Source organism: Aphelocoma coerulescens, chromosome 1, assembly GCF_041296385.1.
Source record: "Aphelocoma coerulescens isolate FSJ_1873_10779 chromosome 1, UR_Acoe_1.0, whole genome shotgun sequence".
NCBI classification, from domain to species: Eukaryota; Metazoa; Chordata; class Aves; order Passeriformes; family Corvidae; genus Aphelocoma; species Aphelocoma coerulescens.
Window position 1 is genome coordinate 64,252,135 of NC_091013.1, and position 22,936 is coordinate 64,275,070.

At 40.5% G+C, this 22,936-nt stretch overlaps 1 protein-coding gene across 2 annotated transcripts in view; it reads left to right on the forward strand.

The window, feature by feature from the left end:
* COG3 (component of oligomeric golgi complex 3) overlaps positions 1 to 16,022 on the forward strand; it is a 31,304-nt gene extending 15,282 nt beyond the window's left edge. For both annotated transcript variants that reach the window (XM_069010327.1, XM_069010317.1), the window contains exons 14-23: positions 1,007 to 1,112; positions 2,868 to 2,992; positions 4,606 to 4,695; positions 6,561 to 6,681; positions 8,972 to 9,060; positions 9,160 to 9,294; positions 10,306 to 10,381; positions 11,842 to 11,969; positions 12,538 to 12,636; positions 13,861 to 16,022. In XM_069010327.1, coding sequence (XP_068866428.1) covers positions 1,007 to 1,112; positions 2,868 to 2,992; positions 4,606 to 4,695; positions 6,561 to 6,681; positions 8,972 to 9,060; positions 9,160 to 9,294; positions 10,306 to 10,381; positions 11,842 to 11,969; positions 12,538 to 12,636; positions 13,861 to 13,890 — 999 coding nt within the window. In that variant the 3' untranslated portion in view covers positions 13,891 to 16,022. The remainder of the gene's footprint in view (positions 1 to 1,006; positions 1,113 to 2,867; positions 2,993 to 4,605; positions 4,696 to 6,560; positions 6,682 to 8,971; positions 9,061 to 9,159; positions 9,295 to 10,305; positions 10,382 to 11,841; positions 11,970 to 12,537; positions 12,637 to 13,860) is intronic.
* Positions 16,023 to 22,936: the final 6,914 nt, after the last annotated feature.

Sequence of the window (22,936 nt, forward strand, 5' to 3'; positions counted from 1 at the left end):
AATACACTGAGGAACTTATCACTAGTGAGCTCATGTTGCTATGATATTGTCTTTATACACATTAAAGCTTCTTTTGTGCTACAGTTTGTACTTTGGCAATTATGTGGGATATCCGTAGGGTTTTAAATGCCGAAGCTAGTGAGTTTGTTGAGTACATGCTCTTTGTACTGAAAGTTCATAGACTAGTGGGCATCTTTAGGCAAGTGATGCTGCTGCTTGGTCTGTATGAAGCCTTATTTTCTAACAAGGGTCCTGTGGCCCTTCAGTTAGGAAGAGAAAGTTCATTCCACGTTGAGAAATTATGCTGCTCTTCACATGTGCTCATAAGACTTCTGTTTTTGCCTGGTTTGAGATTCGTTTTGCTACTTGATTGCTTTTAAACCTCAAAACCTTGCTATTTAGAGAGACCTTCTGTCTTAGTAAATGAATTATTAAAATGCTAAAAGCACAGGGCAGAGATGTTTCTTGTGCTGTTCTGCTCAAATATTAATGCAGTTCTTTGCCCATTCTTGCTGCCTGTTGTTGCTTTGAAGCAGGCCAAGTAGTGGAAGAGGTTGTGTGGAAATGTTGAGTAATGTTAGGGGAAAGCTTTTGGTTGAACTCCTGCAGGGAATAAACTAGAGAGTACTTTCAGGCCATCTGCACATATCATTTATGGAAAAAAAGCCATCACAAAAATGATCTGTTTAAAATCTAAGTAAGTGTTGAGCTGGGTTACCCTAATTTGAGCTTTTCTTTCTAGGTGGCTTTATAGGTCATTATTTAGAGATCAGTAAAAACAGGCAAAATGGAAAGAACAGTGTATTACACAGATATTTATTTGTGAATCTTTATTGCAATATTTCTGCTACTGTTTTGGAAACATCTGCCTATTTCTTCTAAATGTCTTTGAAACACTGGGAGCTGAGTGCAGCTGATTCCTTTTGCAATTCAGCATGCTTTTTTCTGTTGTAACCAAAGCAGTGTTATGTGATATTAAAATATTATTGTGTATCTTTCTTTGCAGCAAATTGCACAGAGTTTAAAAGAGGAACAGAAGAAGCTGCCATCTGAAGCTTCATTTTCAGATGTCCGGCTAGAAGGTCCTGAGTCCTGCAGCTTAGTTAAATCTGGTATGAAATACATCTCATATTGTCAAATTAATGCATAAAGCTCATGGGATGTGAGCATTAACTTGAACCATCTATGAGAAACTTGCATGTGTCTTAAAGGGTTATTTTCCTAGAGAAATTCATAAGTGATTTTGAGAGGCGAACTTTGTCTCAAAGTTCTTAGTTTTGTATTTTTTTATGAGAAACAGCCTAATCTTGTTCTTTTGGTGGCATTTCTTTGTGCTCCTAGTGCAGTCTATTTTGTGAAGCAACTACTTTTGCAGCCAACAGCATCTATTGTACTTGGTATAAAGCTGAGTTTTTGTATTCTCCACTGAAAAGTAGCCGTGCTTTCAAGATATGTACTTGAGGATGCTTTTGTTTGTTAGCTGTGCTAAGATGAGAAAGGTGATTTGGTGTGTCAGGCACATCTCTTAAATTGCAGGTATTTACAATAATTCATAATTTAGTCCTTGACATTTTAAACATGTGACCCGTGTGTCTGTAAATTACAGCAAATTGGAATAAAATTTCATAAAATGTGGCTGTTCTGATGCCAGTCATTCGAGTGTTACAAATATGTAAATTATTGTCAAAGATCCATGAAGAATTTCTTCTTTTATTTTATCATTGTTCAGAATGGTACAGCATTATTTCCCCAGCAGCATCTTTCTCAGCTCTTTATCAGTTGTTTCTCATATTCTTTTTGATTGCATGGTAGTTTCTTGCTTTTGGCTTGGAAGGTCTGCAGAGGTGTTTCTAGCTGGACCCCATAAATCCCATTGAGAATAGGGTTCATCGTACTTCACCCCAGGTGGATGGAACTTGCAAGTCCTGTAAATCACCTGCACTCAGGAAATGGAAGGAACCTATGTGGTATAATTTGAAGATATATGTCTGAGATAATTTGGATTATTTTCCCTTCTGAGGTGCCTCTCTCCCATTTCAGTACCTGCAGGAGTAGCTGCAATGACTAACAAATGGCCTAGGAACCTCCAACTGGTAGCTTAAGATTTTACAGGCTTTCTAATTACTGTGACAATAAATTCATAGTTGCAAAGGTAGAAAGATATTATTGGATTATTTCAGGTGATTTCTGCACTGATCACATAAACACAAGTACATTTTCCATCAGACTTCTGTCTGTCAGGTGTTGTGAAAATCCATTTTGAGCATACAGAATTATTATGAAGGTTACTCAGGAGGAGCACTTTTTTATGTTTGCAACAACCTCATTACAAAATTGGTTTTGCTGTTATTTTTACAGTTATTAAAATTATGTTTAAACACTGTATTTTCAGCAACTGTTTAATCCATGTAGGATTATCCCCAGCAGAAAGGAGAACATGAAGAAACAAAATTAATAGAATGTTTTCTTCCTTTTTTTTCCCCTAAGCATTTCCTGTAATTCCTTGATCTCTAACCATTTCTTTTTCCTATTTTCTCCTGTGCTTTTATTTTTTAAAGTAACTGATCATTTCAGCTGTTTAGCTGAATGGGAGGTGTGTGTCATTGGAGACATGCTGTAAAACTAACTCATTAAAAAAGGTCGAGCTGGGCCACCCCTGAAAGCAAATTCATGTCTTTCACACGTTTGTGCTCTATTCACATCGAAATCTAGTACTGACCCACTCAGAAGGAAAAAAAAGTGAACCTGTTAGGGTAAAATACAATGTCTTATTTCTGTGTAGAGAGTATAAAATGCAGTCGATATTAGAGTCTCCTTTGGTGGACAGATGGGCAAGTTTTTCATGTGTGTATTTTGCTTTTAAACAGGTTCAGCTGAATCCCTTAATCCCAGGCATCAGACCACGATTTCACCAGCAGATCTGCATGGAATGTGGTATCCTACTGTCAGAAGGACTCTAGTGTGTCTCTCCAAACTGTACAGATGTATAGATGTATGCAAAAATTTCTTTATCTAATTTTTTAGGTGAAGTTTTAAAGTGTGTATAGCACCGTGTCGAAATATTTTAATACAAACTAGGAATGGACAACTACTGGCCTCTAACCTCTTAGTCTTTCTGCTGCTATCTTTATGTAAAACAAGTGAACTGACAAACTTAAGTCATAATTCCTAAGACAGTTTTATATTTGTAGAATTAGAAAAATGGCACTGATTTGTACATTTATTGCTTTTGCTGTTACAGAAATAATTTAGTGTCTGTTGTTCAAGATACTGGTCTCACCAAAGTTGAGGAGTGAATAGGACAAGAAAAAATAGAAAGTTCTGGGTCAATTACAGGGAGTGGTTTTATTGCTGAAATTACATGAATGTGTGAATGATTGTGTGATGTCTCTGTTCTTAAAAATGGTGACTCTAGTGCTTCTACATTTTGGAAATGTTCTGAAAATGTTTTTGTGGCACATTTCTTCATGTTTCAAAACGTAGGAGACATTTCCCAAGTTTAAGACAGTAGAAATTTTCATGTCTAGCAGAGACAGAAGCAGTGTTTATTTAACACATATTTTAAGACTTTCCCATTAGAATCTGTTTTATGTTGCTTACTTAACAGCATATGAGGCTAAGTCTCTGAAGAAACTGATGCAAGTGCTTTTGCTTTTCTGCATGTGTTGTATCTTTATTAGATGCATTTAATGGATTTCAAAATATCTTTGATGGGTGTATATGAAACTCCTGCCAAGATGCTATTGCTAAAAAAGAAGCTGGAAAATACTAATGCTGTATTGCTTAAAATATCAATCCCATTAAAGATAGATGAATATTTGCCCTTGTTTTCAGCTAGACCTTTGTAAATGAGGTGATCTCTGCGTTGTTTGCAAGGCTCGTTTATAGTGTGTCTGCACAGAGGTTGATTTAGTTCTACCCTGAGATACTGTAGCAGAACTGGTACCCCTTGCCTGCACCCTGTAGGTAGGGTAGACATGAATGAAGTGGTGCTGGCAAGTCTGGGGCACTCAGGGCTCTCATGTGCTCCGTTGCAGTGCTGGTGTGGGCAGGCTGTGTTCCTGTGGCTGGCTCAGTCGTAGGATCGTGTTGCTGCCACTTAAGGACTTGCTCCATGTCCCCTGGGCCATGGCAGCTGTCACATTTGTTTACTAAGCTGTCACAAGTGTGAGGTAATTTGAGTCTGCCTGAGGTTAAGATCACTCGAACGATCTCGTGTCTATTGCAGATGTAGCTTGCACGCACAGGTAGTTGCCCTGACACACAAAGAAGCGTTGGTCAGGTTACCCAGCAAACACTATTCATGCTGTTGGCTCTGAATGTGTGAGGTGTCACTGACCATGTCACTACCCAGGTGCCAGTTCAGAGCTGCAGGGTGAGCAGGGCATGCTTGTGTGGGTACCTGCATCCAGCCTGAGTGTTTGTAGCAAGTTTTTGTATGTGAATGCTCATCCTGTCTCGCTGCATTTAGCCAGTATGTTTGTAGCTAGTTAATCTGGAGTTCTGTAAGGTGGTAAACACATCGTTCACAAACTGCAACTCTTAAAATTCTGCTTAAGCTTTGCTAATACCTTTTTTATTGGTCTGATTTCCTCTTCCCTGCAGAGGGCAGTGTTTCAGGGATTATCACAAGAGGCCTTATCTGCCTGCATCCAGTCGCTGCTGGGAGCTGCTGATTCCATCAGCAAAAACAAGGTCAGAATCTGTGCTTTGGGTATGATTTCCACAGTCCCCACCCCCAGCCCCTTTGTATATCTAAAGTCATGAAGCAGCAGTTCAGAATTCTGTTAAAATCTTAGTCAAGGCATGTTACTCTGCCTCTAGAGACGTGATGGATTTGCCAGTTCTTAGTTATGGTTAATGTATTGCAGGGCAAAGACAATAATTCACATGCTAGCCTATCTCTGAAAAGGTGGAATACAGATCGTAGCAGTTGTGTTTACAGGCTGCTCTAACTCATGGGAATTCAATGAAGTGATGCCTAAAGAAAAGTCTCTGCTAGAGGACTTTGCTCCCTGTATTTATTTTCACTGTCTGCTACTCTTTTCTCCTTTTCTCTGCCTCTGTTGTTTGAATTTTCAAAAATCTTTCTAACTGTTATATTCACTAAGAAGAAGTTTTAAGTATTCCCTGCTCAGAACTCTACTATCAAAATGTTTGATCTCATGTGTTGCTCAGAATTCAATGCAGATTCATCAGGTCATTTAAACTTTAGCTGTTAGTTTAAGTAGTTGGAGTAAACTTTCTTTTTTCCTGTCAGAGTTCCTTTAAATCCTGTAGTAATTTGCTAATTCCTAACAGCCAGTAAATTAATTAAAAAAAAAAAAAAAGTCTTAGTAGGCTAAAATTGTTGGATTTTTAGAAGCAGTAAATATTTAGTAATGAAAAAAATTTTAGTTCTGATTGGAAATGATCTGTTTTGAAGTTTTCTTTTGAGTGTCCTTTGAAAAATATCTGCTAAACATAATATCTTCAAAAAGAAATTCAATCTACACTTCCCTTTAGCTTGAGCAGATAACTACTTTCTGTGTAACTGATTCAGAATTCTACAGTTAAATACCCATTCCAGCACTGTGTACCTGGCCAACATGGACTTAAAAGTATTGCAGAGAATGAAACTCATCCTGCAGTGACCCCTAAATAGGTTGGCCCAGAACTAGGATCTCTACCACTTTGTTCTTGCTGCATGTTAATTTAACGGTTTTTGGTGAAATGCTGCATAAAAGAATTAATAAAAAAGGCAAAGCCAAACAATTCAAGAAGCCCTTCCCACCACTCATTTTTAGTGAAATTTCTATTTGTTGAAACTGCGGATTTAAATCTGATTTCTTCTTTTCTGTTTTATTTAACATTATATCAAGGAAAGTTCTCCAGCTTGCAAAAGCAAATTCGAATTCTTGAGTCCTTCTGCTTTCACCTCAATGAGCCATGAACTTTAAAGATTAAAACCAGCACGCAGTATAAAGCATGTAGCTAAAATAACAGGCAGTGCAAAACTGATCATCTCGGTGGTGTGAACTTGGCCTTCTTTTATTCTTTGTATCTTTGCTGTACTGTTTAGAAATTAACTAAGCTTTGTGTTTAATGACATGAGAGAAACGCGCTGTAAGACCTTTGCAGAGCAGCACAGTTAATCAAGGTTATTACAGGAACATTAACTTTTTTTAGTCATTGTAATGATGAAAACAAATTTAGAACCTCATGTTTTTCAACTATAAATTATATGAATTACATGAAATTATTCCTCTCGCTTAAGAAGAATAAATTTGTATTTTTCAAATAGTGGATACCTGTACTTAATGAGGACATTTAGTAATATGGCTGTGTAATCTAATTCTTCTAAGAAATGGGAATAAAGTCTGCTGCTGTAGTACACTGTATTAGGAATAGTACAGAAGTGGGATTTGTTGATCCCAGAGTGTAGTTAATGGCACCACAGACTAATGGAAAAAGCTTGTTAACTAATAAAAGTGGAAATGTTGAAACTTTGCTGTTCATTTAATTGTTTGTTTTTTTTTTTTTTTTTACATGTAATGCATGTTCTTTCTCTTGTGCTGTAGACCCAGGTTGATGGACAGCTTTTCTTAATAAAACACCTTTTGATTCTTCGTGAACAAATTGCTCCTTTCCACACTGATTTCACCATTAAGGAAATTTCCCTGGACCTTAAGAAAACTAGAGGTACTAAACAGTTGCTGGCTACAGAATGGGATGGGATTGTCCTCCCTTAATGTGCCAGCTCAGGTTTTGGGTTTATTTTATGTTCACTTGCAATGACCTGTATGCTTTTTTCTAATCTCTTGCTTTGTTCCTAGCTTCTCTGAAAAAAAACAAAACCGTTCTCCTCCTCAGGGCAATTCAAGATGTATCTAACAAATTATTTATTTTTGTATGAAATGTGTTTGCCTGCTTTCGCTGCTGACCTAACTTATTTATCCAGTCTTTTTTAAGAACAGCTAAGTAATCTGCATTTCTATTGCACAGACATGTCTTTCCCCTTTTCTGACCCTTTAAAGGAATATCTTTTCTTACTGCTGCTTAGCAGGTGAATTTAACAATACATGGTCAACTTACCTGGAGCAAATTAAGATTTCCTGGACCTTTGTGTGAACCTTTTTGTTTTGGGAAGGATTTTTTTATTTTGCAAGTTCAATAAATAGTATTGTTGGGTGGTATTATGTAGCAAGCATGTCTCTTGTAGGAAGTGAAAATAGAAGTAGTGGCCATGACCATGGTTTTTGAAGTTGTACTATTGTTCCCCTGTTAAATTCAGGAAAAAAGCTCTCAATAAAAAACTGAACTGTCATGCACTTTCCAAGCTGTAGGGATAATGGGAAAAACTACTGGAAGCATGTCAAGTTTTTCTCCTTCCATTCCAGAAGAGAAAGCTGAAGAAGTAACTCCTCTTTCCTGCTGTCTGATTTGCTGCAGTCTTAACTCTGAAGCAAGCATTTCTTACACTAACCATTTCACTTGTTGCATTTGAACATCAATGAAACCTCCTACCTGTTGAGTGGTTTCTAGTTGACTGGAGGTTAAAGGGCAAATATATCCTTTTGGTGTCTTGTCCTGGCTGACACACAAGTTTGTTCTCCATCTTCATTTAATGGAATAAATTTTTGTGCCAGCCAGTACTTTGCAGGTTGTAGTGGTAAGTACTGGAAAATACTTTCTTTATGTTGGGTGGTGGAGGCAGTGGTGTTGAAAATATATACATTGTGCTTAATTCTTTCTGTGGTGTAGCATAGGCCAGTAGGGCTTTTATATTTGGGATGAGTTGTAGAAGAAAAATAACATGGCTAATAATTTTACTGTGTTCTAGACAAACTTCCTGCACACAGATTTAAGATTTAATTTGGTATTTACAGACGAAGAGATACTGCTTACTGTAAAAGTCATGCTTTTGCCCAATTTTTTGAAGTAGTATAATGTTAAGGTTCATGTAACTGAAATATGCAGTGGGATAAAGGACTAGCTCATAGGCTTCTAATCAAGAATTTGGGAAGTCTTTGGAATTTCTGATATTTCTGGTAAAAAATTCAGAGAACAAAAATAATCTTTCTCTATGGTCACCTTTCACTGCGTAGGAGTGCAGATTCTTAGTTCAGTGCAAAACCTACAAACCTGTGTATTTGGTATTCCCTCTTTATTTAATGCCTCAGAGAACACTTGTTTTACTCTTATGTCTTGTTTCCCCCCCCCGTTTTATACAGAGTGCCAAATTCCTTTTGAAATGAAAAAAAAGAAACCAGATAGATGTGTAGGATGTTAGATCACTGACAGTAGGGTAATAAGCTATACTGCAACTATTGATAATTTTCTTTTTCCCTATTTGACTAGATTTCAGCTTGACAACATCCTGTTAAGACTATAGGTGTAATTCCAGTATCTTGTCTTAATTACAGACATTGTTGGTTTTCCTTCTTGGGACTTTTGTGGAGAACATAATCATGAATGTTTATCAACCTTGATGCTTTGGTTTTAGTCCTAACTAAAACAATTAAGTACAGAGGAAAAAAGCACCAATTTGCAGTTATTTCATGCAACTGTACTTGGTTTTCCCAGGCAATGTGTATAAAATTCTGCATATTGTCTGTAAACACTTAAATAGCTTATGTAAAAGTCTTCCACTTGGAGATACAGTAACGGGAAGTGGAGAGCTCACACAATTTTCATGCTCATAGCAGTGCAGTAACTTGTTTGTTTCTTGTAATTTATTTATCTGTTTAGACTGTGCAACTGTTAGGTTCAGCTGTACCATAGGTGCCATTGAAAAGTAGTGAATTAAGCTTTATGTGCTTCTGTGCATGTGCACTTGTGCATCCACTCCAGGCACTATGGGAATCATTAATGTTACAGTCATAATCATTCATGCTGGGCCATTTTTTATGCATAAATGAGGGATTAGAGTTTGTAGTTCCTTGAGCTGAATGGCATTGACTTACAGTGTGAGTGACTTTCTGATTCACAGATGCAGCATTTAAAATCCTGAATCCTAAGACAGTTTCAAGATTTTTTAGACTAAACAGCAACAACGCCTTGATACAGTTCTTACTGGAGGTAATGTGGAGTCTTATTGCAGTAAGAAAAATTGTGTCATTTAAGTGTGTGGTGATCTCTGGCAAATAAAAAGAAGAGAATTGTCGTTCTCTGTTTAAGGGTACTCCAGAAATCAGAGAACATTATATCGACTCCAAGAAAGACGTAGATCGTCATCTGAAATCAGCTTGTGAGCAGTTTATTCAGCAGCAAACCAAACAGTTTATAGAACAGCTGGAGGAGTTCATGACAAAGGTACAAATGTGTTGTATGTTTGTTAACCTAACTCAAGTACTGGTAGGACAAAGGAATTGGTATTTAAATTGGTTATAGGACAAGCTGCTAGTGCTCTGTGATTAGCTGAAGATAATATTCTTTCCTTTAAGTTCCAACAAAGCAATTTTCCAGGCATTTTTGAGATTAATGGGTTAAAGGAACATGACATAGTTTGTTTTAAAAGCAACTCTAACCCTTGTGTTCTTTGATCAAGAAGCTTTAGTTTTTCATTGAATTGGAGCAGGTGTGTGAAGGTTGGCAGGATCTTTTCTTTTTGCAGAACTACTTTGACTGCATTTGTAAGCCTTCAGAAACAGCCTTGGGTCATGTGTGTTCTTGAGGGAGGTCTTAGAGTATTAGATGTCTTGTTACAATACATTTCATTCTAGAACCTGCTCTAGAGGTCAGGATTTCTAGGTGTCTTGAGAAAACCTCACAACAGGATATATTCTAGACCATAGGTGCTGAGAATAAGTGACATGACCTCTCAGAAAGTGGGGCTACAGCATTGCATGGACTGCAGATATCCCAGCTGCTGATTTTTGAGAATTTAGAAGATTACAGTATTAAATTTACACATACGTGTCATGCTGGGGTAGAAGTCAGTGGCAAGCCTAAAATGTAGATGGGTAACTGGTGAGATTGATAGATTGTCTGAGTGATCTCAATGATTCATTTGGAAGCTGGGGAGTTCGACTAAGCTGCTTAAGGATAAAGCTCTTTTGAGGTTTTGTATCCTTAGATGCCTAAACATCTTTGTAAATTTAATCCCATTTTGAATTTTACTTTCAAGAATTGATCACGGTTGTAATTTTGAATTGCATTTCTGTCAAGCTGCTTCCCCTGTGTGTTGTTAAGTCGGGTCATAGAAGAGAGAGAGCAGTGGAGATTCCATGCACTGTGGTATCTGAGTTGTGCTATTTTTACTTGGTCACTTTGTTGTGAACTCAACTGAAAGAAACATCATTTTGTTGATTTTACTTGTTTTAGGTAGCTGCTTTAAAAACAATGGCCACTCAAGGAGGTCCCAATTACAGCCTTTCACAGCAACCTTGGGCACAACCAGGTATTTACTTTGGTTTATATTCATGTTACTAATAGGAATCTGAAGAGGTGGTCAGAATAACTTGGACTGAGAGACTGTGATTGATTTTGAAAAATTCTGCATATAAGAACTGTCTACCTTTTTATTGCAAATCCTGGCTTCCAGTTTTGCTTGCGTGCTATTTGAAATGTCTTAAGCCAGCTCTAAAAACCTGACAAACTTCAGAATATGTAATTAATTGGTGCAGTAGATTAATGCCTTGAGTATTTCTCAAGCTGTGACTGTTCTTGCATGTAAACAGCATTTCTGCAACTGCATACAGAATGTGCTTAAGGAATTAATTGATTACGTTATGATAAAGCTTTTGCTTTTGTAGGAAAGAATGTATCCTCGTGGAAGCCCTTATTGTCTGTACATTTGGTATTTACTTTGTTTTCAGTTTTCCTGTCATTATGCAAAAATGGAATCCGGGTTTGTTTCCCTCTTTTTAAAAATTTAAATGTCAATGCTTCATAGGAACATTTGGAGCAGTTTTAGATGTTCCTAGGTTGTTTTGCTCTTCGTTTTACAAAGTTGTGCTTCTGGGTGAAAAAATCTGATTATTCCAATTCATACATTGGAACCTTCTGTTGCATCATATTCTTAAGATGCAAAGCCAGCCATGTTCATACATAATTCAGTGCTGCTCAATGGGTCAGACACTCTCAAGGGCTAACTTGAGCTTCTACTTAACATCTCCCACTTCTTCAGGAGTATTTTTAATGTTTGTTTGGAGATAATTATGTGTGTAGAGATCGAAGTAGAGCTTCTGCTGTTTCTTGGAGTCGTTTGTCTGGGAAGCAGGACTAGGCAAAAAGTTTAGATGTGGCAGAAGCTGAGGGGGGGAAAACCCCACATAGGATATTAACTGCAGTACTTTAAAACTACCGAATCTATTTTTCCCATGGCCTTTAAGCAATGATCTTGTAGAATCATTAAAATTCCGAGCAATGAAGAGAGAGGGTCTTGTCTGACAGAGGATTCCGGTCTGATTGATTCAAAATCCAGATTACTGTGCAGTCTTTCCTCCCACAGACATGGCCTGTGATCAATAAGGAGAATTTGTGATATTCTGTTCTCTTTACTTGCACTGTTTATTTCCTAGCAGTTCCTTTTCCAGGTAAATTTTCTGGGAGGGAGCCTATGTAGAATTTTGCTTTTTTTGTTGCTGTTGGAGGGCTGTGATTTCAGAAACCTCAGGAGGATGTGGTAGCTTTCAGAAATGGGGTGGATGCATTTTCTGCAGGGAAAGGAAGCAGTATCTGGCACGCTGTGGTCCTGTGATGGGTTTGATACTGCACAGCCCAGCTGCCCTCTCTCTCCCTTCCACTCAAACCTGTGGTAATGATCTGCCCAGAAGAGTGGAGGTGATTTTTGGAGCGTAGGTTTCAGCGAGCAGAACTCCGGTTTAGCCTGTTAAACATATTTTCTTTTACTTTCAGCAAAGATCAACGATCTGGTCTCTTCCACTTACAAGACAATAAAAACAAAGTTGCCATCAACTTTACGAAGCATGTCCTTATACTTGTCCAATAAAGATACAGAGTTAATTCTGTTTAAGCCAGTCAGGGTGAGTATTGCTGCCAAGTTTTCCTGGAGGTGTTTCGTGGTGCTGTCTGTAGCTTAAAAAAGCCAAATCCAAACTGCTCTTGCTTCTGCTACACAACACACACATATGACAGGGAAGTAACTGCTGCTCTTTATTCTGTACATCTTCCACTTGGCACCAAATGAACTACCATAAATAAAATTAACTCTGTCCCACACCAAACCAGTAGATTTTGGTCACTTATGCATGGGCAGGAACACCAGAGGCAGAGAGGATGATACAGATTCAGTGGAAAACCTACTGTAAACCACCAGAAGAACCAAGCTTGAGTTTTAAACTTCCAGATTAAGTCTGCAGGACTCAGTGTTTCACTTTAGCACATCTTAGCTGAAGTTTTTGTCTCACAACTAATGTGGATTCCTTGTAGCTGTTTTGGGGCTTGTTTTAGACAAGTTCTTAAAGCTTGGCTGCTTGTCCCTACCCCATCACTTCAGTAGCTATTCCATGTACATTGTGCTTGTTCTGGTTCATGTTTAAGATAGGTGTTACGTTTTTTAATATTGATTTTTTTTCTTCTTTCCTTTAAAAGAATAACATTCAGCAAATGTTCCAGAAACTCCATACTCTGTTAAAGGAAGAATTTAGTAATGAAGACCTCCAGATCATAGCTTGTCCTTCAATGGAACAGGTATATATTGAAGCTCCCTATTTTATCAGTTGGTCTTCCGTGTGACTGGCTTTTTTAAACATTGATTTTTTTCATTTTTCGTATTTCCAGTGTTCAGAGTCCTTATTTATTTATTATCCCACTTAATCCTGGATGATTAAACTTTGGGCTTTTTCTGATCTTTAGGCTCTCAGCTAGGAGTTGGCTTTGTTTGGTTGGGTTTTTTTAATAAATATCTAATAGATTTTCTTAAACCAAGGTGGTGATTGATGTTGCTGGGGATTGGGTTGTATAGCACTGTAGAAGAGTCTTGCCATTTCCTGGCATTGTCTTCCTGGAAAGGTATCAAAGCCAGTGAATATGCCTTAAAAAAACCTGTGCATTCGAAGGCATCTTGCTTCTGACAAATACAAAAAGCAGCAGCTTTTACATTTAGGAAGCACGAGAATGAATTACTAGAGTGCATTTGAAGTGAATTGTATTGAGGAAATGTGCAGATGTTTGTGGAAGTGTAACCCTACATGGTAAGGTCTTTAGTCTCAGAGATGATTTGGGTTAATAATTTTCTGTATTAGGATTCTCTGTCAGAAACCAAATAGGCTTTTAAAAATGTCACTTCGACCTTAGTAGTCTAGGGAATGTGGGTAGAATCTTGATTATCACAGGATGACAGTATTTAAACAGGTAATCTAGTTCATGGATTAGAGGATGTTGCCTGCAGTGCGTGTGGCCCCAGGAATGTGTGATAACTGTCCTGGAGCACTGAGTGGGAGTGATGCACCATAAGGAGGTGGGGTTATCCTAGAGGAGAGGGCTTCCTCTAATTGTTTATCTGATGAACCCTGGGATCACTTATCCTGCAAACTGAAGTGTATGGGAAACAATATTGTAATGTGTAGGAAACAAATATTGTGAAGGATCCCAAATGTGTTTCAGATATTTGAGATGAATGGTAACATTTTTTGCCAGTGTGCCAGTTCTTTGGAATTTCTTGACAACACATGAAGTTATCTTAGGAAGTTTGTCACAGTAGTTTTGACTGCTGAAATGAGTGGTCAGCATCATCAGCAGTTGAATTTTAAAAAGCCTGTGAGTAGGCATTTAAATGGAAATTTTGACTGTTGTTTTGTAATTGTCTTCTGATTAATGTGCTTCCCCGGAATCCTGTTTAAAGGTTAAAATATGACACATCAGTTTTGTAATTTGGTTGCTCTGTCTAACATAGGCTTTCATTTTGTCTTTCAGGTGAACTTACTGTTGTCAATGTCCAAGTAGCCCAACAGTGAGGCTGCTTGGAATAAGCTTCAGCTGAATGCCAGGCAGTGAAGGGAATGCAAAGACATTTGCTTAAAGTAAACGAAGGATACCACTGTGCAGTCCAGTCTGCATCAAAACTATCCAGGCTGCTAAACCCTGTTTTAGGGAAAAAAATCAAAATGAACTGGTTTGTTAATTTGTTAAAGGTCTTCCTGTTCACTGGCTTGAGAAGTGGGCCGAAGAAAATGAAACAGAAACCCCTTTGCTGATCACTCTTACGGAAGCTCAGTTACTGCCTTTTCCAGATATTTTCAAAATTGAAAACCTTTTTTGTTTTTTTTTTTTAATGTAAAAACCATTCTGGCTTTCCCTTAATGAGCTGATATAGGCAATGGAAAGTCACACTTTCAAAGGCACGCTGGATATACAGTGCAGGGAATCAAATGAGAGCAGGAGCAGTTATTTGTGAGACTTGGAAGATGAGCACATGTATGACAATTTGACTTAAGCAGGCATGCTCTGAGTTTTTCTTTAACTTCCCTGAAAATCCTGGTAATCCATCACATGCTTGAAAATAATTCAGAGGTTCTTGCTTGGGAAAACTTAATTTCCTACATGTGAAGTGTTTCTTGGAACACTGGATGTTCTGTCTTTCTTATACTCTTGTGATTGGGAGCTGTGAGGTCTGACCTGAAGTTTCATACTCTAGCCTTTCTCCATGTAAAGAGTCTCACATCCTTGGGATTTGCAATGGAAAGCTGTGCAATATAATTTCTGTTGTTTCTGAGGGAACTGCATGTTTTCAGATGCTTTCCAGCAAGGCTTAGCATTGAGGTTTTCAGGTACTTAGTTTTAGGGCAGAGTTGGTTTTTTTGCCTTTCCCAAGATCAGATGGTGCTGTCACATGGTTTAAAGTGGGAATTGGGTCTGGAACTTGCACAGCCTTTGTGCCATGGAGTAAGTGCTAATCAGGAGTGTGGGGATGCCTGAAACTCAATGTGCAAGGCTGTCAAATCTGCATTGTAAAGAGAGGTTAAGTACTCGGTAACTGGTAAACAGTGCAGGCTGTTGGGTGAGCATTAATTGGACATTTGTGTGGAAAGCTGGATGCTAAATGCCTGGCCCTTAATGGAATGAGCACTTCAGAGTGTCTCAGTGTTTAAATCTTCATTGTGCAGCGCTGCAGAATGAAATTGTAGTGGGTGATGTGGCAGATTTTTAACTTACTTATAAAGCCTGTTTTGTACTTCTGAATATGAAGAAATTTCCTTGCACATGGGTGGTATTTTGATTTAATAATTTTCCTGTTATAAATAACAAGGCTGGAGTATAAGATGGTAGGATGGAAAGCTACCACAAGAAATGTTGCAGCAGTGGTGCACAGGTACATAAATGGTACTCATAGGACCTTACATGACTCCTTAAAAATTAACTAAAGGAACTAACAAGGAGAAAAACTTGCCCTCTCCCTTTACTTTTGTAGAAATACAGGCTGTAAAATAATGTCCAGTGTGTTGTAATATATGTATATTTGTTTTTTATAAAGTTTTTCAGAAGGACTGCATGGTCACTGTACAGAGTTATGACTGACTTAATACAGACATTGTATAGAAGAGATGTGAAGGGTAAACCATGGCAGTAGTCACTCTTGTGCTTGGGATCTTTTTCTCTCTTAGAGTACCCAGACAGCTCTAGGACAGCTGGTGGAAAGATTAGAAGAGCAATCAGTTTATACAGCCTGTTTGCTAAATGAACATTTGTTTAAACATGTACAGTTTCAGATATTTACGTTTACAAATAGTGTAAATACTTTCAAAAGATTAATTTAAGATGCTTTATATTATCTGACTAGAAACTTGCTGTTTTTAATTTTTTTAAATAAAAATGTTGCCTCCTATTTTGGTCCAAGAGTAAAGCTTTATTCTGTATCCTGAGGCTTGTCTGTCAAGATAACTGTAATACAGAGACAATAAATATCCTGTAAGCACAGGCAGTGCATTGCTGAGAAGTGTTCTTTTTTAGCAGTGAGAGAATTGAGTTTATTTGGCACAGATATATACCTTAGTGCTGAATGTACAGCTAATTGTTAAATTAATGCCTCTTCATGGTTATAATAAAAGTAAATTTGTATTTTCTTTACTGACAAGCAATCTTGTGTGACTAAATAGTCTCTTTCCATGCAATTTTGTTAGGAGGAAGGAACCACAACTGTAATACAAGAACTTATTTTAACTAAGTTGGCTTTTACTAAGAGCGCTTGGGAGGTGGTGGCAGAAAACACAAGTATTACTGTATTTGAGGACTGTTCTTGCCTGGTTTTTCACAGACTCATCTACACAGAGTTTCTCATTACCCCAGAGTGCTCTTCTGGCCCTTGGTGTCGTAAAACACATTATCCAGAAGCTTCTAGTTTGCCCCCTATAATGCCAACATGAAGTTTCCCTTCACCCTCTGGCTTTCACAATGTCATTGGAATGAGCTATCAAAGTAAAAGCTCTCCTTCCCTGTGGAATTTGGCTTCTATCTGAGCGGTATGGGGCAGTGATGTGTGACTAGAGCTTCCTGGTCACTTGGAGCCTCCTCTAGGGGTCTGGCCTTTAGATTGTATCTTGTAAATGAGGTGAATGCCTGGCCAGCTTTTGGACACCAGTGGTGCCTCCAGCAAAATCTGCTGTGCCATGTGTTTTTCAAGCAAAATGTAATAGTCTTTTTCTCAAACTGCATATTTGGTATTGGCCAAGTGATGTGGGTATGAAAAGGGGGAAAAGTCTGTGCTGCTGAAGCAAATCCTGATGACTGCAGGTAGATCCAGCTCTGTCCACAAATGCTGTTTTCTCCTACTCTTGTGCATTTTCATCCTCATTGAGGCCTGGATCCCAGCCAGTACTGTGGAGCAAATCAGACATTTGATACAAAGACCTCTAAATAGAGCAAAAAGAAAAAAGAATCACTGTTGGTCCGTTTCGGTGGTGGGCAACACGCCATGAAGCCATGGGAATTGCCATCAGCTGGAGCCTGGAAACCCAAGAGAGACCTCCTGTTCCCTCTCTTGAATTGCCCCTGGTCCATCTGCCCAGGCTGCTCTTTGCCATCCCCTCTGCACCAGCCCAGGTGTCTCTGGCTGAGAGCCAGAGCAAGCTGGTCAGTCACACTTGGCACAAGCAGTTCCCAAATCTCCGGTTCCTCAGCTGTAGGATGGAAGCCATGTGCCTCCGGGTACTGCGTTTCTGGTTGTGTAACCCTGCTGATCAGACTGGGATCCATCACATACTGTCAGCTGAGGCAAACCTGGTCTTACAAGGACCTGATGTACAGATGGGCATTGTAAGCTTGAAGAAAGGAGCTTTATTTTCATGGCAAAGCGACTGTTACCACCCTGGTAAGGGAAAAGTTGGTCTGAAATGCTGATGTTGACCTCTTGCTGTGAGCACTAATTTCTTGCATTTCAGTATTTTATGCAGGTAGAAGATAATGAGATGCAAGGAGTGATATCACTCAGGAGATTGCCAAAAATATTGCAACACTGTTGGAGAGCAGGCTCCTGAGCTGAATGTTTTTGGACTGAAGGAAGAGCTCCTCTTTACTTTCTGGCCACCTAAGTGCATGACTTCTCTGGATCTTTCAGCTGCAAAGAGAGCCCGTGCAGAGTGAAGAGTGTTAATGCTAAACTCTGTGAGGTGGGGCTGAGTGGGAGGGCATCCTGCCCCTCGTAACCCAACCTTTCACCATGCAACATGCTGTGGGTGCCCATTCCCTTTGTGCCCATGGAGCACACTGACCCTACAGCTCCCCCTGGGAGCTGATCCTCTTCCAGGACATGTACAAGGGGACTGAGGAGCAAAGAACTAAACTCACGACTTGAGCCAGCTCGGGTGGGAGTGGGCTGCCCAGAAGTAGTGGGACAAGGAAGATGACTTCCTTATCTAACAGAGCAGATGATTCTGAGCAGAAGTCTGAATTTTGGGGGTCAAAAAGCAGTAGCCAGTGCTTTATGGTTCTGCACACTTGGGGCCTTGGCTCACTGCCACCCTCCTGAACAGCCGCTGCAGAAGTTGTTTCCATTAGCGATGTGCCTGTGACCATGTACAGAGTATTGCTGTGAGGGCTGCCAGCATTTGGTCTGTGCCTGCACCAGGGAAGACAACTTGAATGCTTCCCCCTGAGGCCTCAGCCCCCAACCAAGCATGAGCAGCGCATTATTTCAGTGCTGACCAGTTGTGTTTGCCTCTAGTAAGGAACAGGGCTCCATACCAGTAGGCTGGGACAGTCACACTGGCACCGAGAGGGGCTCAGCCCTGGCCAGAACAGCCTTTCCACCTCCGAGGAAGGGTCAGAGGTGGGAAACCTGAGTGAGTGGTGACAAATACCAAAGGATTTTGGTGTTCCTCTCCCCACATGCTTGTTTCATGTTAAGTGAAATACTGTTTAGATAAAATCAGAAGCTTTGTGCTTATATTGACATTTAATATTAATGTTTTGAAAAGAAACAGTGTTTCAAAATGAATTTGTGAGTCTTGTTCTTACCCTTCAGCGACAGCATTTCAGCTCATCTTAATGCTCTCCCAGGAGGGAATTTCATTAAGAGTCACACAGGCAGGAAATTTGGTTTTGAATGAAACAGTGATTTTTCTGCATGAAAATTTGTGACCAGTCCCATGCAGAAGTCCCAGGTTTATCTCCACTGGGTGGTTTCATTGCTGCTCTCCAAGGAGCTGGTAGGCAGGAGCCAACCAGGCAGGGATGTCATGGCAAGTGCTCACCAGGAGCTGGGACCCCACACTGAAGCAGACAGGATTGTTGTGCCTGGGGAACAGTAAGTCAGTTCAATCCTAAACCCAGGAGTAATGGTGATGTGCCCTTTCTGTTCCATGGTGATGGGCTGTGGGATTGGTGGATGTCGGGGCACTTTCAGTGCTTTTGGTTGGCCCCTTCCCAGCCTAAGTAGATCCCAGTGCATGGGTGCAGGGTGGTCCTGGGGAGTAACAAACACACAGCTGGGTGAATTTAGACCCAACAACTTCATGGTCCCAAATACCACATTTTGTCTTCAATTGGACCAAACTTCCATTTTTTCCATTCAAGAGTTGCTTCTAGGACCTGACGCATCCAGTGAGAGGCTGTTTTTTGGTAAATCTTTGTCTTTTGGTAAAAGCACGCTACAGAAATTGGATGGCCCCTTGGAGAGCCATGAGTCCCTTAAAGGCAGAAAAACCCCTTGGGTGGAGTGTCAGCTCTGTGTGTGTGTGTGTGAGTCCCTGTCATGTGAAAAGGGGATATTAACTCAAACCCTTTGTGTTTGGTCTGCCAACACCCCCAGAAAGCTGTGACCCTTGTGATGGGGACATGCGCCAGTCCAAGGAGAGTGAATTCACCACGGTTGCTGATTCAACAGCAGAACATCTTCCTTTATCTCCCTGGTTTTCAGCTGCTGTGGGGCTTATCAGCTGGAAAGTACCACTGAGTTCCCTCCTCTGCAGGGGTTTCAACAGAGCCTGGCCATGGTGTCTCCATTCCACCCTCCCTTTAGTCCCCCTCAGACTGTGCTGTGTTGTGTGTGGGAGGTCGGATATGCTGACTGTGTTCCAGCCAGGGAGTAGCATCTGTATTTTCCCCACTGCAATTTCCACACCATTATCTTCTTTACCCTGGTCATCTTTCCACAGTCCCTCTCTTCCTATTGCACATCTACATCTGAGAGACTCTGAAAAGAGGTGTTCCATGCAGGGGTGTATGGCTGTGTGTTTGGCTGGGTATGGGAAATCGCCTTGCCAAACTACAGGGGAGAGGGAAAGGCAGCATGTGAGGGAAGACAGTCCATATTCACACATACAAATACAAATTGATACTCCCCATCTTATGACATCCTGGGTAGACGGCTCTGGGTGCTGGAGCGTCCCCCAGCTGTGGCACACGGGGAGTTTTTATCATTCACAGCACGTGTTGCATTGAGTTTTTCCTGCCTAAGCATGAAGAAGTTGATTCTCACTGGGCTGCAAGAGTAGCTTGGCCTCCCTCAATGTTACCTGGTGGTGCAGCTTGGAAGAAACCAACAGGAAAGAAATAAAAACCTAACTTTGCATCTGTGACATGTTCCAGCTCCAGCCGTGGGCAAGCCTGAGCCTGTCCATAAGCAGGAGAAGCTGCCAATTTTTTCTTGTCCTCCTATCAAAACGATCACATTCCATTCACAAATATCAGAGTGGTCACTCAGAACTGCCCTTAATTTGCAGGTGCTGGGGGAGGCTGGATGTGTTGCAGCAGCCAGCCCCACCTCGGGGGTGAGCCAGCAGCCGGCTGACACCGATGGGAAGCACGTGGTCCTGTGAGGTCAGGAGAGACCCGTGGCATGTCAGCGATGGCTGGGTGCTGCTCAGGATCTCCTCGGTGTCAGGCTGTAAAACCTGGCTGCTGTGTGATGGATGAAACAGCAACATGTCTGCAGGCAAACAGCAGGACTGTAGGAGTCTGATGGAGGTGTTATTGCAAAAGCTGCTTAAAATGATTTGTAATAGCTGGTTACAGATTTAAGATGTCCATTAATTTGCCTTAGCATGGGGAGGACTTGTAAATTGAGATGGGATTTACTGATTCCCCCAGATACTAGCTTTCTGAAGGGAAAGTTTGGACACTGGGAATGGGATGTCAAAAACTATTATTTGATGGCTCAGGTGCTTGCAGCTTTTACTAAAGACATCACTCACCTCATATAACAACTTAGACTGCAAGAAATTGGTCACCTAAGTCATTCTTTAGTGAGGAACACTCACTGGAGATGAGAAACAAACCAGAAGCAATGTTGACCTAAAGCAAACCAACTCTATTGTGGCTTCCCCCCACAGGTGCAGGTAACAAGCCCACATTTTTCCATTGTGGCCACCTGGGGCTCCATGTGGAAGTGTGGTGTGGATGCCTGCCTGGACAGAGGGGATGGGGATGTGCTGCCCCAGGCCTTCTTCCCCCCTCCACTGGTACCAACCCCAGAGCACTACCAGACCATCACAATCTGTGCTTTCCACCTCACCTTGGGTATTTTTGTTTGTTTGCTTACTGTTTAATTAAACCCTTTCAAATAACTGAGGAAAACTCATCCTTCACTTCTGTGTTTCCACATTTCATATATAAAGATAACTCCTTTTATTCTATGTTATTAGCTGCTCTCTGATGATATAATTTGCTAACGGCCCTCTTTTCATCAGACACACAAGTAATTTATCCTGCAAGGTACTGACAAGCAACACAGAAACGTTTCTTAGCTAAGAGCTTAGCTCCCAGCATTACAAGGGAGCAGGATTTAATACTTTTTGATAGAAAGAAGCAGCATTGCCACCTGCTTCTCTGGGAAGAATGCAGAGCAACTAGGAGAGGGGGAAGCAGAGAGATCATTGTTAATGCAGCAGCCAATTCTCATATGAAGAAAGGGACTGTGCTCGGGCTGTGTCTGTGGCAGGGACTTGAGGAACTCATCTGCAGCAGCTCCCAGGTGGAGGCATTTTGTACACTTGATGTGGGCAACACCAGTCATTGCTCTGGCACCAATTTAATAATCTGAAGGTGCAGGCCTTGGCTCTGCAGAGTAGCTAAGAATTCCTTCCTGCTTGTAAGGGATAGAGAGGAACAAAAAAGCAACAAACTCATGATTTTGTTTCTGCTTTCATTTTTCAGGCTTTTTATGAGGCTAAAAAGACAGACAGTCTCAGGCAGGATGATTTGCTACCCCTATATTTCAGTGTGGGAGAGCAGTATAATGTGCTTCTATGTCCAAAATAAAAAAGCCAACAAAGTCACTGATTGTGTGATAAATCACAGGTAATTTTCTTGCATGCTGGCAGAAACTGCAATGCTGTCTGGCTGGGGAAGGGAGAGGAGAAGCAGGCAGGGAAGAGCAGGGCCATGCTGCACGGGCCTGAGCTGTCAGGGAGATCCCTTTCAGCCCCTGGCTGATGGGGCAGAACACCAGTCCTTGTTTGTCCTCCCAGGGTAACAGAAGCTGGGACAAAAGGCACTGGGGCCCTGCTTCTCTTGGCAGTTGGGTTGGAGGGGATGTCCCAGGATACCTCATCCATTCCTGGACACAGGGCTGATGTCCTTACTCATCAATTCAAGGCTCTCTGGACCCTGTAAAGCTTTTGCCTGTGCTGTTAAACTGTTGACCTGGGACCAGGAGCACTTCCCCTAGTGATTCCTTTCTAAAGAACCTGGATCTGACTCTGTTGGGCAGTTTGAATGGAGCAGCCTGGTTTGGGGGGTAAGAGAAGTGAATGGTATGGAAGTGGGTAAAGTCTGCTTCCCTGCCACAGTCATGGGATGGTCACTCCCTTTTTGCCACGACAAAGCTTGTGCTGCAGCCATGCTCCCACAGTGCTGGTAGACTCCCATTTCCCTGGGGTGGTTCCTTACAATCTACCACTGCTGTGATTAGCTTTACAGGGGCCCTGCAAAAGGTGCACTTTGCAGAGTCTTCTATCCAGGTGGTCTCCTCGGAGGACAAAGGAAAATCAGCATCAGTGCCATTAATTTTTTAAAAACTAAATTGGATGCAGATCTAGACTGTTCTCATAAAGGCATATATATATATATATATAGTGTTAGGAAATGTAGGTTATATTTAATTATCTGTGCTCCCACAAACACAGTTGGTATGTTTACACTTCCTTCTGGAGAGCTCAATAGAAAGTTGTAGTTGTTTTTCATATGAAAATGTGGACAACTTGGGAATTTGGCCTTCTTTTAACATCCTGTGAAGCACTGAGAAAGTGGAAAAAAAGAGAAAAAAAGAGGCTTTATGCCTTTTTAAAAGGCTTAACACTTTAAAAACAATTTTTCAAAAAGCAGCTCCTGTCTCTTCTTTAAAAAGAAAACCCTGAGAAACAACATTAAAAATCAAGACACAGTCAGTTTTTAAGACAATGTTAATATGAAGAATCTTCAAGGGAAATTAGAAAATTTGCATTTTGGAAAGTAAAATAGCCTGCACTGGAACTAGATGATTGGAACTAGATGATCATTAATGTCCCTTCCAACCCAAACCATGCTGCCATTCTGTGGTTCTATGATAATGGCTCCA